Below are 15,494 nucleotides of genomic sequence, written 5' to 3'. Positions count from 1 at the left end.
CTCACTGCATCACATCATCTGCATGTGAGAATAGGCTGAGACTTCTCAGAAGTCTTCATCTCCAAATTGCCTCTTGAACAGCAGCTGAGCATACTCAGCCTCCATCGGGACAAAGCAATGCAAGTTTGCTTCTTGCTACTCCAAGTAACAGCTCCACCTCAAGGATAAATACATAACCTGAGGTAGATGTTCGCTCATCTTGATTACTGTGAAGAGGATCCTAAGATATGTTAAAGGAGCCTCGGATGCTGCTCTATGTTATGGAGGATTTGAATTTACTTTCAGAGGATATGTTGATTCTGATTTTGCAGGTGATCTTGATAAAAGGATCCACTACTGGCTATGTGTTTACAATTGCAGGAGGAGCTGTGAGCTGGGTATCTAAACTACATGAGGATCCACTACTGGCTATGTGTTTACAATTGCGAGGAGGGAGCCGGTGGGTATCTAAACTACGATGACGGTTGTAGCGCTTACAATGAAAAGGTGAGTATATGGCAGCTACACAAGCTTGTAAAGAAGCAATCTGGATAAGAAGATTCATGGAAGAACTTGGGCACAAACACAAGAAGATTCTCTTGTATTGTGACAGTCAGAGTGCCTTGCACATTGCAAGGAATCCAGCTTTTCATTTCAAGACAAAACACATAGAAATACAATATCATTTTGTTCGTGAAGTGGTGGAAAACGGAAGGGTGGATATACAGAAAATCCACACGAAAGAGAACCTAACAGATGCATTGACAAAGGCAATCAACACTAACAAATTCATTTGGTGCAAATCCTTGTATGGCTTGACAGAGACGTAGACAACATGGTGGTGGCAAGATAGAAAATGGTGTGGAGATTAATTGGTTCTCAATCTAATCTCCAAGTGGGAGATTGTTGAAAGTCTTAGTCTCACATCTAGTGGAAGTGGGAGTTTGTTGAGAGTTTTAGTCCCAGTTCGAGCGGGAGTTTGTTGAGAGTTTTATTCCTAGTTCGAGTAGATTTGGGAGAAGGTGGGACAGAGACGGAGTTTGTTGAGAGTTTTATTCCTAGTCCAACATCATTCGCTAAGAAGCGGGAACATCTGCGAAGTTGAAAAGCTTGCAGGGACAACACTTGCTGAGAAGTAAGGTCCCTTTGTTGAGAAGCAGGAACATCATCCGCTAAGAAGCGGGAACATCTGCGAAGCTGAAAATCTTGCAGGAAAAACACTTATTGAGAAGCAGGAATATCATCCGCTAAGAAGCGGGAACATCTACGAAGCTGAAAAGCTTGCAGGGAAAACACTTGCTGAGAAGCAAAGTCCCTTTGCTGAGAAGCAGGCATCTGCGAAGCTGAAAAGCTTGCAGGGAAAACACTTGCTGAGAAGCAAGGTCCCTCTGCTGAGAAGTAGGAATATCATCCGCTAAGAAGCGGGAACATCTGCGAAGCTGAAAAGTTTGCAGGAAAAACACTTGCTGAGAAGCAAGGTCTCTCTGCTGAGAAGCAGGCATCTGCGAAGCTGAAAAGCTTGCAGGGAAAACACTTGCTAAGGAGCAAGGTTCCTCTGCTAAGAAGCAGGAACATCATCCACTAAGAAGCGGGAACATCTTGATGACTTTTGGTTCTTGGGCAAGCATTAAAGTGCTGCAATACCTAGGAAGTTGGTGAAGAAATAAAAGCTGCTTTATGGGAATCATCATTTCCTTCCCAAAAAGACTCTTCGAAATTTCAAAATGCCTACTAAGGCGCGAGAATGTGGCCTTGATGCCGAAAAGCTCACCATAAAGACCAGGGGACTAATGTTATCGTCATGAGTCTTTTTGGTCTAGATAGAATCTACACTGGGCCCATTCTGGGCAAATAAGAGGGACCGGACCCACTAGTCCACATCAGGAGTCCTACGTGGCAGATGGCCCACGTGCTCAGCGGGGATATCCAGACGAGATCTGCGCTTTATCACGATCTTGGATCTCTTCGAGCCCAGGGACGATAGGATCTCTGCTAGCCCTTGCTCGCCGAAGCACAAAGGTGGCTGAAGAGCTATCTCGCTCTACAGCCAGGAAGTCACCAAAAGAGGTAGGAACCCGGTTTATAAGGAGGGGAGGAGGCCAAGAAAGGGGTAAGTTCTACACTCTCCAGCCTCTATCATCTTTAGCTTTCTAACCCTTCAAGAGGATGATCTTCATCATCTCTTGGGGTCTTCTCTCCTTCATGGAGTTTATCATTTGCTGGCCTGAGCTAACTAGATCGTCGGAGGTGGCTTCCTGTCATCAGAAGCGACCCACTTTCACATTTCTTTGGTCTCAAGAACAAGGGCTGGAGCTAGAGCTGAACCATGTTGTCGAGATGACATTTCTTGCACCAACAGAACACTTGGCGAGAGACAACCATCAGAATTTATCACTACTGGGGAATGATCAAACCCCATTGCTGGATGCACCATAACCTTTGTTTCAAGGAACTCAAATTGCCACTCTATATTAGAAAATGTTCGATCTAAGTTTCTCTTTAATTGCTTCACTCCCTCGTCTCCGATTGCTCCAAGTATAGTGAGGGCCTTTGGATTTTAACTCAGTGAGACCCCAACTGTCTACGAATTCCTGGAAGGTAACAACTTTTCTTCTTCTAATTTGACTTCGTCCAGATTTTTCCTACTAACAAAACACCAAGCCACATACATACAAGCCATCGATTCGTCCTCCCAACACTAAATGCAAAGATCTGAACCCATACTTCCCATCTAGGATCTCTACAAGGGTCATCATATATACTGTTGTAAATAGGAAAGATATCCCAATATCAAATTGCCTTGAACAGTCTATATAAAGCTAAGCAGTCTATGTGGAAAAGTGATTGAAACAACCACTGGAACCTTTCATTTCTACAAAATCTTTTCCTTTCCTTTCATGTTGCTTTGATGTATCCTATGGAACCTTTTCTTTTTCTTATTCGCAAACTATAGAGGGGATAGACTTGGGAGAGGAATCAATATTATTTTTCAAATAAATATAATAATCATGCGAGGAGGCTTTGCAGGTGGCGAAGCCAGGATGCCCAGCCGTTACCTTGTAATTTCGAAACTTCATTTCACCGGAAAAACATCATCAAAACCGATACCTGAACAAAATATTTAAGCAATAATGTTCTTGAGCGTCTCCTTTCATTCACACACACCGTCTTCCTGTCAACATACTTGCTACTGCTCAAGTCAATTAAATAGTAGAGGTTATTCTACTTCGCTTCAACCTATTGCTGGTTACAAAAGAAAGAGAGGACAATGAGCAGCTTGATCATGTTCTGGGGTTACGAATTCAATTCAGAAGAACAAGAAACCTGCATAATGAGAAGGATTACTTTTATTCAAAACTAGATAAACAAGGATAACACATTAGAAACTGTTCATAATCTTCCTACAACTATATGGTCTACATGATGGAAAGGATTACAACATTGAAACCCTGAAAATATCATGTTCCCGCAGCAAGAAGAAACCCATATATCAGGACAACTCGTACCCGGCTCTGCCCAACCTGACAGAACGAAACACTTATTCCACATCACCCAGACATTTGCTGCTATCACTTTAAAAAGGTGGAAGCGACTGGAAAAAGTTCTTGACCTCTAAGAGGAGCCTTTCTCCTGCACAAACACTTCATCGGCATATTTCCAGTTCATAACATTCCATATATTGCTCAAATAGTCAGGCCTCACATTTTTGTACTGCACCATGAGAAGCCAAAGATTACCAGTTAGACTATACCATATTCAAACAGAAAGCAAGAAAAATATAGAGACGCGCTCGAAAAAGGCAATTATAATTTATAAATTTATAATCATCAATACAATGTGCATTTAGCCATTTACCAATGCTGATAACCACGGTGTCAACATGCTAATCTAGAGATGACAGAAAAATGGCTGAAAATCAGAATCTATTTAATAAGACCATTCTAATCCATGCAAAAAGAATTTCCACGATCCTAACCTCATCAGAAGTGACTTCTCTTCTATCTCCAACTGAGTTATGGATCTCTACACAAAGAACCTCCACCCAACCCATCCCCCACCGGAAAAAAAGAAGGGGGAAAGAAAAAAAAGAAAGGGGAAAAAAAGAAAGAAAGGTCATTTGCATAGAGCAGGTGCCTAATGCTAAAGGTCAATCTGAGAAAAGCTTGACCTATGAACGTTCAGCTAGAGACTTGAGAAAATGCAGGAGACAAAAATCCCGAGGGGCACTACTGTAAATGTGCCAATCAAATTCATGCACAGGTTTATACATGACATTCACATTCTGGTCATTCACCTCCAAACCTTGGGTGTTGTTCTTCAGGGTAAGTTGAAAATCTGGGATGTTATCTGAATTGCTTCATCACATGATTCAAGTTATCACAAGGAATAAGAATTCCAGAGGCAGAAAATTTACCTGCAAGTAGTAAGCATGCTCCCAGACATCAATTCCCAGCAAAGGAACCAAGTTTGGCCCTACAGTTACCAGCGGATCCTGAAAAAAAGGCTGGATTGGTCATCATTGTTCATTGAAAAATAGAATAAAATAACGTACTCCCTTCAAACATACTCTAAATCATCCACCCCTTTTTTTCGATGAGTCTTTTTGCCTCTGGGTTATATCAACTCTAAAACCCTTTAAGGCATGGAAATACTAAAACTGTGATATCCATGAAAAATGCTTATGTTATGCACATGTAAAGAGAGTAAATGTGTTCAGAAGCAACAGCTAAGACTTTAAAAAGATAAATACATTATTTCAGTCATATGATCGAACAGCGCTAGCAAAATTTACATCGCTTGTTACTTTCACGTATACCTAATATAAATATGTCTATTTATATATTTATCCAATGCGACACCATGTACTTGCGAACAACAAAGATCCCTAATCCAAATGACCAGGGCATCTTAGGAGCTTTACCATACGTAGAACTCAAGAATTCTCTTTTTTTCTTCTTTTTAGATTCAATATTTTGAATAGATACGTTAAATGTTAAATACAGATGGATCATATTTAATGCCAGGTAGAGAGATTTTTTCAAAGCCTTACCTACCTTTAGGTTAAGGCTAAAGACAACCCATACACTCAAAGGTAAAGGCCATAGAGAAAAAATCTGGTGGTGTTTACCTGATTCAATGTGGTTTTAACCACAAGCTTCTTCAACTCCTTATCTAGACCTAACCACTGCAGAGGGAAGAACAAATTAGAAAACAAGTATTTAACATTGACGGATTCAGTTAGAAGAAAACAAATGGAACAGAAGATATCACATATCAGAACTCTGACAAACAGCAATACATACCACCCAACCAGAGCCCTGCAAAGCAGCACCCTCTGCATTCATCTTTTTCACCAGAAATTCCAGAGAACCAAAATCTTCATCAATAGCCCAACCAAGATCACCTTTTGGAGGCTCACCACCACCTTCCTGCCAGTATATTTGATGCGTCAGCATGTTAACAAAGATAACTAAACAGACAAAAAAACAATATACTCACACTTGCAGGAGCAAGATTTTTCCAAAATATTGAGTGGTTGACGTGACCTGCAAATTGACAATTATTAAGGACTTAGCAAGGATGAATAAAAAAAAATCAATCATAAAATTAACAACTGCCGGATCAATAACATTGGAGAAAATGAAAATGATTTCTACATCAACGACAAAACATAATAAGTATACAGCAGAGGCCCTAAATAAGTAAAGCCAAGGAGGCATGAAAAGCAGATGTGCATAGTTAAAGAGGGCAATAAAAACAATCATAATTCCAACACACAAATAGCCTATCAAATCTAACTAGATTCTATAATATGGATCCAAGATTCCAACAACAATACATTGAACCCTCGGACCTTACATTCTGGGTCCACTAGGAACCCTTCTTATGCCTAGCATAGGAATTATATTAGTAGATTATATTAAGTTTTATTTGTATACCAAATTTAGAGGTAGTTGTCAAGGTTACTACTTTTGAAGATTTCAATTGTTGCAAATGAGATTATACCTTTTAATAAGAAATGAGAGCAGAACAGAAACCACAATTTAGATAATCCAATTTGTGTTGCTATGGCTACATCACCTGAGTAACGCAGTGTTGTAGGAGATGGTAAACAGACTGGTGGGAATCTAGCTGAAGCTTGGGCGGCATCCAAGCCCAAGGTGGGTCTCTTCTTTCTCCTTTCATTTTGTTCCTATGGTATCCAAAAAGCCCTTGAGTCCTTCAAAACTTTGCCACAAATCCCTTATTGTTGCTACCTTGCTGCTCTGCTTGCTTTGTCAGATATTCCACAGTTGATGATGAGACTTAACAGATATTGACGGGGGTCTTATTTTCATTAGTTAAACCAGACCTGTGGCACCCTTGTTGCCGGTAATTTTTACCCTGTTTAGGGTATTTTGCTATATCTTCTGACCATCAGATCTGGTTCTTAAACTGGAAACTTGGAAAACCTTTAAAAGAAGAATTCAGCCAGGATACAGAGTCTTCCTGTCCTATGGATAAATGCATACTGCTCGTTTCTCAAAACAACCCTCAGCTGCTAATTTTGCACCATTGCAAACTGAACCTTCATAGCTGGTTCTGCAAATTGTTGACCTAAAGTGCCAAGCCATTGCATTGGATTGATTTCTACATATGGAGAATTCAAGTGGTGTTGATTATAACTATGTTTTCATGATATTCTGCTGTATGTAATGCTGAGATATATATTCTTGTTTCTACATTTGGAAACTTTTCAATGCATTGCTAATAACTTGAGCTCCAACAGCCAGATATCCATCCTCTCTCTTGGTTTGGGTTTTTATTTATTTATTTGTGTGTGTGTGTGTGTGTGTGTTTTCTTTCTTTCTCTTTTTTAAGTTACCAAGTGATGCAAACCAAATTCTAGGGTTTAGAGTTCCAGGATTATGCCCTAGAATTGGGCTCACTCCAGGATCCTCTCTCAGGGAACCAGCAGTCTTCTAGAGCTGTAGGTGCCTTTAATCGAAGGATTCTTGAAGGAATTAGGGTTGAAAGAATTTGGGTTTTAGGAATTAAGACTGATGTATTGGCAATTTCAGGTCTGCTGTTAAGTTAAGGTTTAAGTTTTGGGGGATTTTAGGTTGAATAGGAGGGTTTTCAAGTTACGGCTGCTGCTGTACTGTAACTCCAGAACTCAAATAGAAGTTTGGGGGGGGGGGGGGTAGGGATTAAGGTTTAGGGTCTAGGTTGGGCTAAGGCTGTGGTTGAGTTTTTATAATTTCAGACCTAATCCTAAGTGTTTGGGTCTGATTTGAGAATCTTACATGGGTTAGGACTCTTAGTAAAGTCAACTAGGGTTAGGGAGAGGTAGGATGCAAGTGGGAGACAATAATCCTAAAAGGGTTTGAAATGAGGTGGCTACAAGGATAGTGGTGATTTAAGCTAGCACTTTAGCACTCTATATATATATATATATATCGTGTCAATGAGTCGGACAGATGCCATCATTTTTCAGTTTCCTCCTTTCTACACCCATGTTTCCGTCTCGCTATGGTAATACTCTAATAATAGGTTTAACAGGGAAGGTGAACTGTCACGTGCCCTGGAAGGGTTTTCATGAGATGGGCCCCATCTGGGCCTAGAAACCGGGGTCATGACAGAATTTGGGAGTTATAGGGTTTCCAATAAGACTAGGGCTTAGTGTTTCTAGAGGTTGAAGATGAATTGCAGAAAATTTGAAAACCTAATGGATTAAGGCTTTTTATGAAACTAAAAGTAGAGATAAGGGGAAGAGAAAGGTGCGTTCCTATAGGATAAGGAGGGGGTATGAGGGTTAGGGAATCTAGGGCTGAAGGAGAAGGGGATTTGCAGCTTGCTGCAGGAAGAAGAAGCGTAGGATGGGCTTGTGGGTAGGTTAGGAGAAGGGGGAAAAGGCTAGGAAGGGGCTGGAGTGTTGTTTACTTGGAGATTGACAGGAGTTGTCAAATTGCTGCTGGAGTTGAAGAACAAGGGCTGAAAACTTGAAAAAGACGCACCCAAAAGCTGCTGCAGGCCTCCTCAAAGGAAACCCACGACTCTCTTGCCTCCAATTTCTCAATCTCAATTTTACTAATCAAATCAACTTGTGTTGATAGAAAATGAACGCTTTAATTATAGCTTCTACAAGAAACAACCTAAGCCTCAAACTGAATTGACTTTGAATGACTCTCTAATACTAATTATGACTCTGACTTGACTAACAACTTCTCACATAAACATGGACTCTATCATAACTTACTCTAGAGAGATCCAAGTTGGATTCTAAGAGTAGACATGGAGTCCTAATAAAAGGTAGAGTGCAACTAGGGGATTCCAACACAATTTAGGAATCTTACCTAGACAAGGACTCTTCAATAGAACACAAAATAATGACTCAAATGAGAAAACAAAAATATATCTAGGGTCTTGACAACTAACTGGGCTCACTGGGACCTTAACCTAGGACACCACAAAATTTGCGAAATGACCACAATAACCCTGGATCAAATTAGGAGCCGAGGGGTTTGGAGAAGTAACCTAGGGCCTATGCAATCCCTGGAAACAGTTTACTTCAACAAGTTTCAGTTGTGGGGGGATATTGAACCAACTTGCTGTTGGGTAGTTATAGATGGACAAAATGAGGAGAGCCAGATCTCTCTTTTAATTTCCATTGTAGGTCCTTTCCATCATTATGTCTCTGCTTCTTCAAAACCATTCTGCTACCCATATACTAGAAGAAACCCAACCTCGTTGGCTTGGCCTTATTAAACATCCTGAGCAGAACCAATAGCTCCGTAAAAAGTAAGTTTCACGTACACAAGTTGTATTTAGAGACTAAGAAATGAAGCTGGCAATGGTGGAGACTCTAGTTGAGTATATTCTGTTTGTGCTTGCCGTTGATTGCTCTGATATACATGTCTTCTTTTGTTCGCAGTTGTGGTTTCCCAAAACACTATTGAGAATGGTTTTGAGTTGTGAATTTTGAACTCAACCTTACTGAAGACAGTGCAGCATTTCTTCTCAAGAAGTGCACACATCCGCTGGGTAGTGACTAGTGCAGTAGCCGCTTGAACTATAACAATCTTGAGCTGGGGCTAAAAAGACCAGTATTTCAGCAACCAGGGAAGCACTGTAAGATTAACACTGATACTCTCCCAGACGAACAGCGACATCATTATCCTAACTCCCAGGAGGATGGGAAGAATAAAACTGAATCATCAGATAAGAATGTGGAAGAGAAAAAAAGATACAACATGAGAGGGAGGGAATAGAAGAAAAGCATATAGAGTTCAGTTGGGTTTCTGCTTTTTATTATGCATTTTTGTTCTCATAGCACTTATTGGTTTGATTTATTCCATGGGAACACAAAATTAACTTGAAACTGCCAAATGTATTTCCACTCCCAAAGTGTTCAAAAAATCACCAAAACAACTCTCTAGAAACACTATTAAACAGCATCAAGCAACCAGATTGTAGTGGAGCAAAAAACCATTAAAATGCCAGAGCTCCAAAGTCCGGAGGAACTGTACAACATTAAAAGACAGAACGGCTAATGTAGGAAGAGAGGACAGTTTAACACTTAAGTGGTTAGAAAAGAAAATATTCCCCCCGAAAATTGGAAAAGCTCCAACCGGTAAAATGCTCATATAGGCTTCTTTCTCTGTTCAGCAAGGCATGGATCAAAGCAGCTGGGGCAGACCATACGTTTGGTTGATAAGGAAAACCAACAAGGACATGAGAGAAGCATATATTTAAAGACTTCTATTACTCCCCCCCCCCCCTTTTTCTTTTTTTTTTTTGAGATTCTGGGTGGATTTGACAATGACTATTGGGGAGATCCCTGACACAGTATCTATTAAATGCGGACCAGAAAGCCATTTGTTGGAACCAACTCAAATGCCTAAAAGGCAGGCCCTCTATGAATTTCAATTAAGGCTCTGGTTATAATTGATGTTCCCTCAAAAGATAGTCCTACTTATTTGTTTGACCTGGGATTCAATAGTGTGATAGTGAATGGTTAAAGTGATTGAGCATAAAGTTAGGGATCAAACTAATCACTATGAAGAAAAATGCTTATAGTGTGGCTTTCTTGAGATCAGGAAGTAAGGTTTCTAGGTGTCAGAATGGGTGAAACTTGGACGGACTGTAGGTAATGAATAATGATGCAGGGTGATCCTCCAAGATTGGTGATTATCTGATGGGTAAATTGGGCTAGATCTAGGTGTGCTTTTAATTTTCTAAAGATACCAAAATTCAAGAAAACTGGTTTTCTATTAATTATTTTTATCTATTTTTTTCTGATCTTCCAATGAAGGAAAAACTGCAATTAATGATTGAATGTAGGGGACTGTGAGGGAGATCTGTAAGCTTAATCCTAATGCAAGCTAAAAGCTGGTAGCTGAAATAATGAGTTTGCAGGTCTGTTCTTGAATGGAGGGGTTCCTGAAAATCAAGGAAGTAAAAGAAACAGCGAAAGAAAGCGGTAGAGATGAGTGGACCTACAAGCTTGCCTCACTATTGATATGTTCTTCAATTCAGGGTTCCTGAAAATCAAGGTAGTAAAAGAAACAGGGAAAGAAGTCGGTAGAGATGAGTGAACCTGCAAGCTTGCCTCACTATTGATATGTTCTTCAATTCAGCACCTAGTAGGATGAAAATAGAAGCCAGAATCCACAATCACACCAGGATACTTGGACTTTAAACATCAAGATCCAAAACCCACCTAGACTTGTAAAACCAAGGATCCATACTTGGACTATAAACACCAAGAAACCTCAGTTTATACTTTGAACACTATACAACTCTCTTATACAAAGAAAGGCATCAGCCAATTTTTGCAAAAATTAAAAACTCAACCAACTTAAATATAAATGTTATTCTTCCATGATGGGGTGTATAGAGGGGCCATCAGCCTTAATCACAAAGACCTAATGCTAAAAAGAAAACCAGTAATGAATAAGATGTAGCATTGCTTGTTGGAAGGTGTGATACCTAATTACAATGCTAGTAAATGACTTAACGACCCTCACCAAAAATTAAACAAAATATTATATGATTTTCAAACTCAAGCTAGAAACTCCAATTACAGGCCCATAGAGGCAATTTCATTTTAACAGTTAAAAAGATCAACGGACCATGATCAATGTAACCCAACAATGAGCTTAGTAGAAGGAAAACAAGCCCAAATAGCTGCTGCATCTGCATCAGTTTCCCATGATGGATTTGATAATAAGGGCCAAAATACCATCCAAAAATAAAATGGTAAACCTCTAGAGTACTCTTCAATAGATCGTAACTTCAACCAGAGAGTTGCTTCCAATCCAAATGTTTGATAAATCCTCCAAAATCACTAACTGGGGACTCTTATTCGGGTCACCCTATCAGTTCTAAGATATTCTATTGGTCTCCCATGCATAAGATTCATTACTTTGTCACTCTCCTCCAGTCTAGTATAAAAATATACTCTAGTGGAAGACAAACCCAATGAGTCACCCAGTTGAAATATGCACTATCAGCAAACACCTTTGACCGAACCACTGCATTCTCTCACTTTGTTTGATGATACTCTTTGCCCTCTCATAAAAAGCAAAATAAAATTAGACACACCAGCAGAAAAAAGAAAAATGGTCACCAGCCCTGGGCTTAGTGGTAAGAATCACAAAGTGCTTTCATTTTCTAAATTGTACACCTTTTACACTTTTAGGAGAGACCACACCGATGACCCATCCTCAATACTAGAAGCTGCTACTCCCTCAACCTAGACAATTGAGCTCACTGGACTCGCGAGTCCAACAGAAGTCCTTACAACTAACCCATCATCATTCTAACCAAACCACAAGATGCACCACGACCTGCAGGGATAACACAGTGTACTAAAATCAATAAGATTAATTGGAAACGCCTCCTACCAATTACTGATTGCCGATTCAAGTAGCGTCAAGGTTACTTCCAATTTTCCCAAGGAGGTTCATCAAGTTTAAAAATTCTAAAGCAATTCAAGTAAATAAGCTATATGGCTAAGCAAATTGCTTCTGTCGGCCGGAAGTATTGTCGCTCAAAACGATCAACGTCCTAAACCTCGCTCTCACAGGCACCCCGACAGATACTACGTATGAAGTATGCAATCAATTCAGTACAACCAAAAGTCAACAAAATCAAAACAATATAGCAAGAGAAACCGCCAAAGATAATCGAAAATCCCAAACCTAAAAGACTAAAAGTTAGGAAACAAAACCTCCGCCATTGAATTTGATGGCGCTCTGCAACTTAACCACAGTTGGCGCATCGCCTTTTGCCATCGCTTCCTCAAGGAGTTCCAGAGACTTATTATAGTTGGTTATGTAAGTCTGATGATGCTTCTGGTGATGCAGTTTCATAATCTCAGCACTGACGAAAGGTTCAAGAGCACCATAATCGTAAGGAAGGTCAGGAAGAGTGAAAGTCTGCAACTCGCGAGCATGGCGAAATCCTGAGCCGATATTTCTAGCCTCCTTCTGCAAAACTAAAACAGATGATAGGGTTTTTCTGCAAATGAGAGATCGAAACGCCATCGCAGTCTCTGTAGTCTTCTGTTACTCTTTGGCCACCAAATCGAGTAGCAAACCAAGTGCGGATTGAGGAATAGGGCTTGTTAAGAAGACTAATGGTGGATTGCACGTTCTGCCGACACGTGGCTCAATGCTTAGCCCACTGTCTGTTTTTCTCTCTTTCAGACCGACGTTTTGCCAACGATTGTAAACGAATTCTGGTTTCCTGTTGTGAGCAAGGTTTAAAGTATTGCTATCGAGTATTGTATCGCTCTAGCTAATGTATTTTAGTGTAATTCAATAGAAATCTAACGGCCGGCATTGGTTGGGTCGATATGGATACGTTCAACTAGTATCGTTTGGTATGGATAATTAAACCTTAATATAAGTGGGTTGCCTAGAGTGCTGTCCCTTTTTTTAATGCTTAAAAAAAAAATTTAAATAAGTAAATCTAATGGCCAGCACTTCGATTACATCTTCAACAGATTTTTTTTATATTAAATAGATTTTTTTTTTGGTAAACTGGTTTTGCCTCAGATCTTGAGAGGCTGACCACCCATGGAAATTTATCAAGTAGAAATGGATCATCCATTTCCTTGTAAATGTGTGACTATTTGATGTAATCTGTAAATGGATTTCCATCTGATGTGATATTGGGACACATGTCACACATCTATAAGGAAATGGATCTGATATTGGTCCGACCTCTCACCTCCTATATAAAAGCGTTGGTCTTTTATTAAATGAGCCACACCTCAAAATTAATCATATTCATTTTTTACAAGACCACATATCAAAAAATGAGAATCGCGTAAGAGTTATCCCTAAAGGTTTTAGAAACTTACACCCATGATTGCACTGGAGCTTCCATGGAAGAGGCGTGCTACCATGTTACCAACAAAGGGAATATTCTCATTATCTCATATCCATGTTACCAATGAGAAAAATATTTTTTTTATATCCACTATTATATTTTGGGAGATTTTTTTGTAAGTGGTTTTTTTTTCTTCTTTCCTTTTAATAAAAAGAAAAACTCCCATAAAATAAAAGTTATTATGGAGAGAGGCTGAGGAGAGGCTCCACTGGAAGAGTTAAGGTGACGACAAACCATTAGCTTTTATTTTATTTTATTTTATTTTTGGTTGCCAATCCCGGTTTCCAAGGCTTTGCCCTGACTAATCCGGTGTTCGACCCGAGTTGCACACTTGGCTGTGGTGGGTGAGTCTCCCAGCGGAGATTTTTTGCATCCACAGAGATCACCGAACCTGCTTAAGTGGACCAAGCTGCTTACCACTTGGACTAACCCCCATTGGTAACCATTAGCTTTTAGCATGACACAAAACATGAGGTAAGCAACAAATTCTAAGACTAGACATATTCTTAGAAATAAAGAGCAAAGTTGGGACTAATTCGGGAGGCCAAGTTAGTCCACTAGACTTAATTAGGGATCACTTCCAAAGATCATCACAATTTGTTTAGACTTCCAAAACTTGAGTGCCTATTTTAATACTAAAATTCGAGTCCGGATCAGCGACCTTGGCTCCCCGATGCTTCCTGACCACAAATATCAGTGGGGCCCACAATGAAAAACACTTTTTGAAAAAAAAATTTAAAAAAAAAACTTTTTCTGGGGACAGTGGGACCCTTTTTTTGTAGGTCGAGAAGCCATGGGGGAGCACTCGGGGCGGAGCTCCCCGACGGGGAGAAGATCCGGATTCCTAAAATTCCATCTACTAGTCCATTGAGAATCGCTTCTAATAACGAACCAAAACTTCTAGTACCAACCGTTTGAGTGAGGTGAGTGAGGTGGCAGCGTTCCTTTTCGACACTTGTTATCCACTTCCATCAATGTTCCCTCTCGACCCTGTAGCCTACAACAATCAAAGTAGGTTTCTTTTATCATATTCCAGATAGAACTATGTAATTGAAATGCATGATATGAAGGGCTATTGTTATCAGGTAGTTCTTTTGATTGAGGTGGAGAAATTTTCAGCTCTTTAAGCCAGAAGTTTATCATGTTCAGAGTCATAATTGGAGCTAGCTTCTTTATTTTTATCAGAATTAGATATCTGGATTTCTAGATAAAATAGAAAGAAACAGATAATGCAGATAAAACCCAGAAATAGTAGATTTTTTTCCAATTAAATTTAATACCAAAATCTAGAAACAGAAGCAAAATAGGATTAGCCCTAAATGATTCAGTTCTTAAATTAAAAGGCCCAGCAAAAAGAATATGTTTTGCAAACCAACATGACCAAAAACCATGCGAATGAGTTTAATTTATAAATTTCAGAAAACACAACTACCATTAGATTTCTACTATTCACAGCTACACCATTATGAATGATACGCCAATTTTTTTTTTTTAAATCTGGGATGTAGATTTAAGCCTTAAAAAGCTTCCAAAATTTGATTTTATTAGGATCTAAGAGGTAGAGTTAGAAGAGAATTTAAAGGCAACCATCTTAGAATTATTCCATTTAAATGTCTCACTATTCACAGCTAGCTAGGCTGTTATGAGTAATATGCTAAAGAAAAATTTTAAATTTGAGATGCAGACTAAAGGCCTTAAAAACTTCCAAAACTTGATTTCATTAGGATCTAAAGAGGTAGAGTCAGAAGAGAATTTATTAGAGGCAACAATCTTAGTGGAAAAAACTCCATTTTCACAAAGGGGTGAGACCAAAGATTATTTGAGGAGTTGGGTGAAATTTTGAGAATTTCAGTTATGAAATGGGCAGGGAGGAAGGATGAAAGCTTATCCAAATCCCTCCTCTATTTGGTGGACTGGAACAAAAAGGATTTGGATAAGCTTTCATCTTCATAGAGACGCAAATAAAGCTGCTGATTGGATGTCTAGGGTGCAACTTTGTCCCTTAGACCTATGGGCTTTCTTCCCAGATCCTACAGGTGGGTTAGAAGGAATTCTCATGGTGGATAGAGAGTTTTGTTTAAGTTAAGTTTTCTGTTTGTTCCTTTAGGTTGTTTGGCCCTGTCTTTGTATCGATT

The 15,494-nt window shown here is 39.5% G+C and overlaps 1 protein-coding gene across 3 annotated transcripts; it reads right to left on the bottom strand.

Moving 5' to 3' along the window:
• Positions 1 to 2,968: 2,968 nt before the first annotated feature.
• Positions 2,969 to 12,659, bottom strand: LOC149008059 (superoxide dismutase [Mn], mitochondrial-like). Of its 3 annotated transcripts, none has more exons than XM_089165561.1 (7): positions 12,194 to 12,659; positions 5,479 to 5,525; positions 5,283 to 5,408; positions 5,108 to 5,164; positions 4,394 to 4,471; positions 3,590 to 3,690; positions 2,969 to 3,303 (listed from the first exon to the last, which is right to left on the bottom strand). In XM_089165561.1, the coding sequence occupies exons 1-6, from the start codon at positions 12,507 to 12,509 to the stop codon at positions 3,592 to 3,594; spliced, it is 723 nt and encodes a 240-aa protein (XP_089021687.1). In that variant the 5' UTR covers positions 12,510 to 12,659; the 3' UTR covers positions 2,969 to 3,303; positions 3,590 to 3,591. The 3 variants fall into 3 exon arrangements, with proteins under 3 accessions (XP_089021687.1, XP_089021686.1, XP_089021685.1); XM_089165560.1 differs by lacking the exon at positions 2,969 to 3,303 and adding an exon at positions 3,310 to 3,500; XM_089165559.1 differs by lacking the exon at positions 2,969 to 3,303 and having other exon boundaries at positions 3,310 to 3,690.
• Between the last annotated feature and the right edge of the window lie 2,835 nt (positions 12,660 to 15,494).

Source organism: Hakea prostrata, chromosome 8 (genome assembly GCF_041222555.1).
Source record: "Hakea prostrata isolate BN-2017 chromosome 8, UWA_Hpros_2, whole genome shotgun sequence".
Taxonomy (NCBI): Eukaryota; Viridiplantae; Streptophyta; class Magnoliopsida; order Proteales; family Proteaceae; genus Hakea; species Hakea prostrata.
This window is presented reverse-complemented; position numbering and strand designations above follow the sequence as displayed.

Excerpts from the sequence above, each read along its gene's own strand:
- LOC149008059 (XM_089165561.1), bottom strand. The coding sequence starts at position 12,509 with ATGGCGTTTCGATCTCTCATTTGCAGAAAAACCCTATCATCTGTTTTA. Across the intron at positions 5,409-5,478 it reads AAAATCTTGCTCCTGCAAGT|GAAGGTGGTGGTGAGCCTCC; the intron begins GTGAGTATATTG and ends ATATACTGGCAG. Across the intron at positions 5,165-5,282 it reads TGCAGGGCTCTGGTTGGGTG|TGGTTAGGTCTAGATAAGGA; the intron begins GTATGTATTGCT and ends TTCCCTCTGCAG.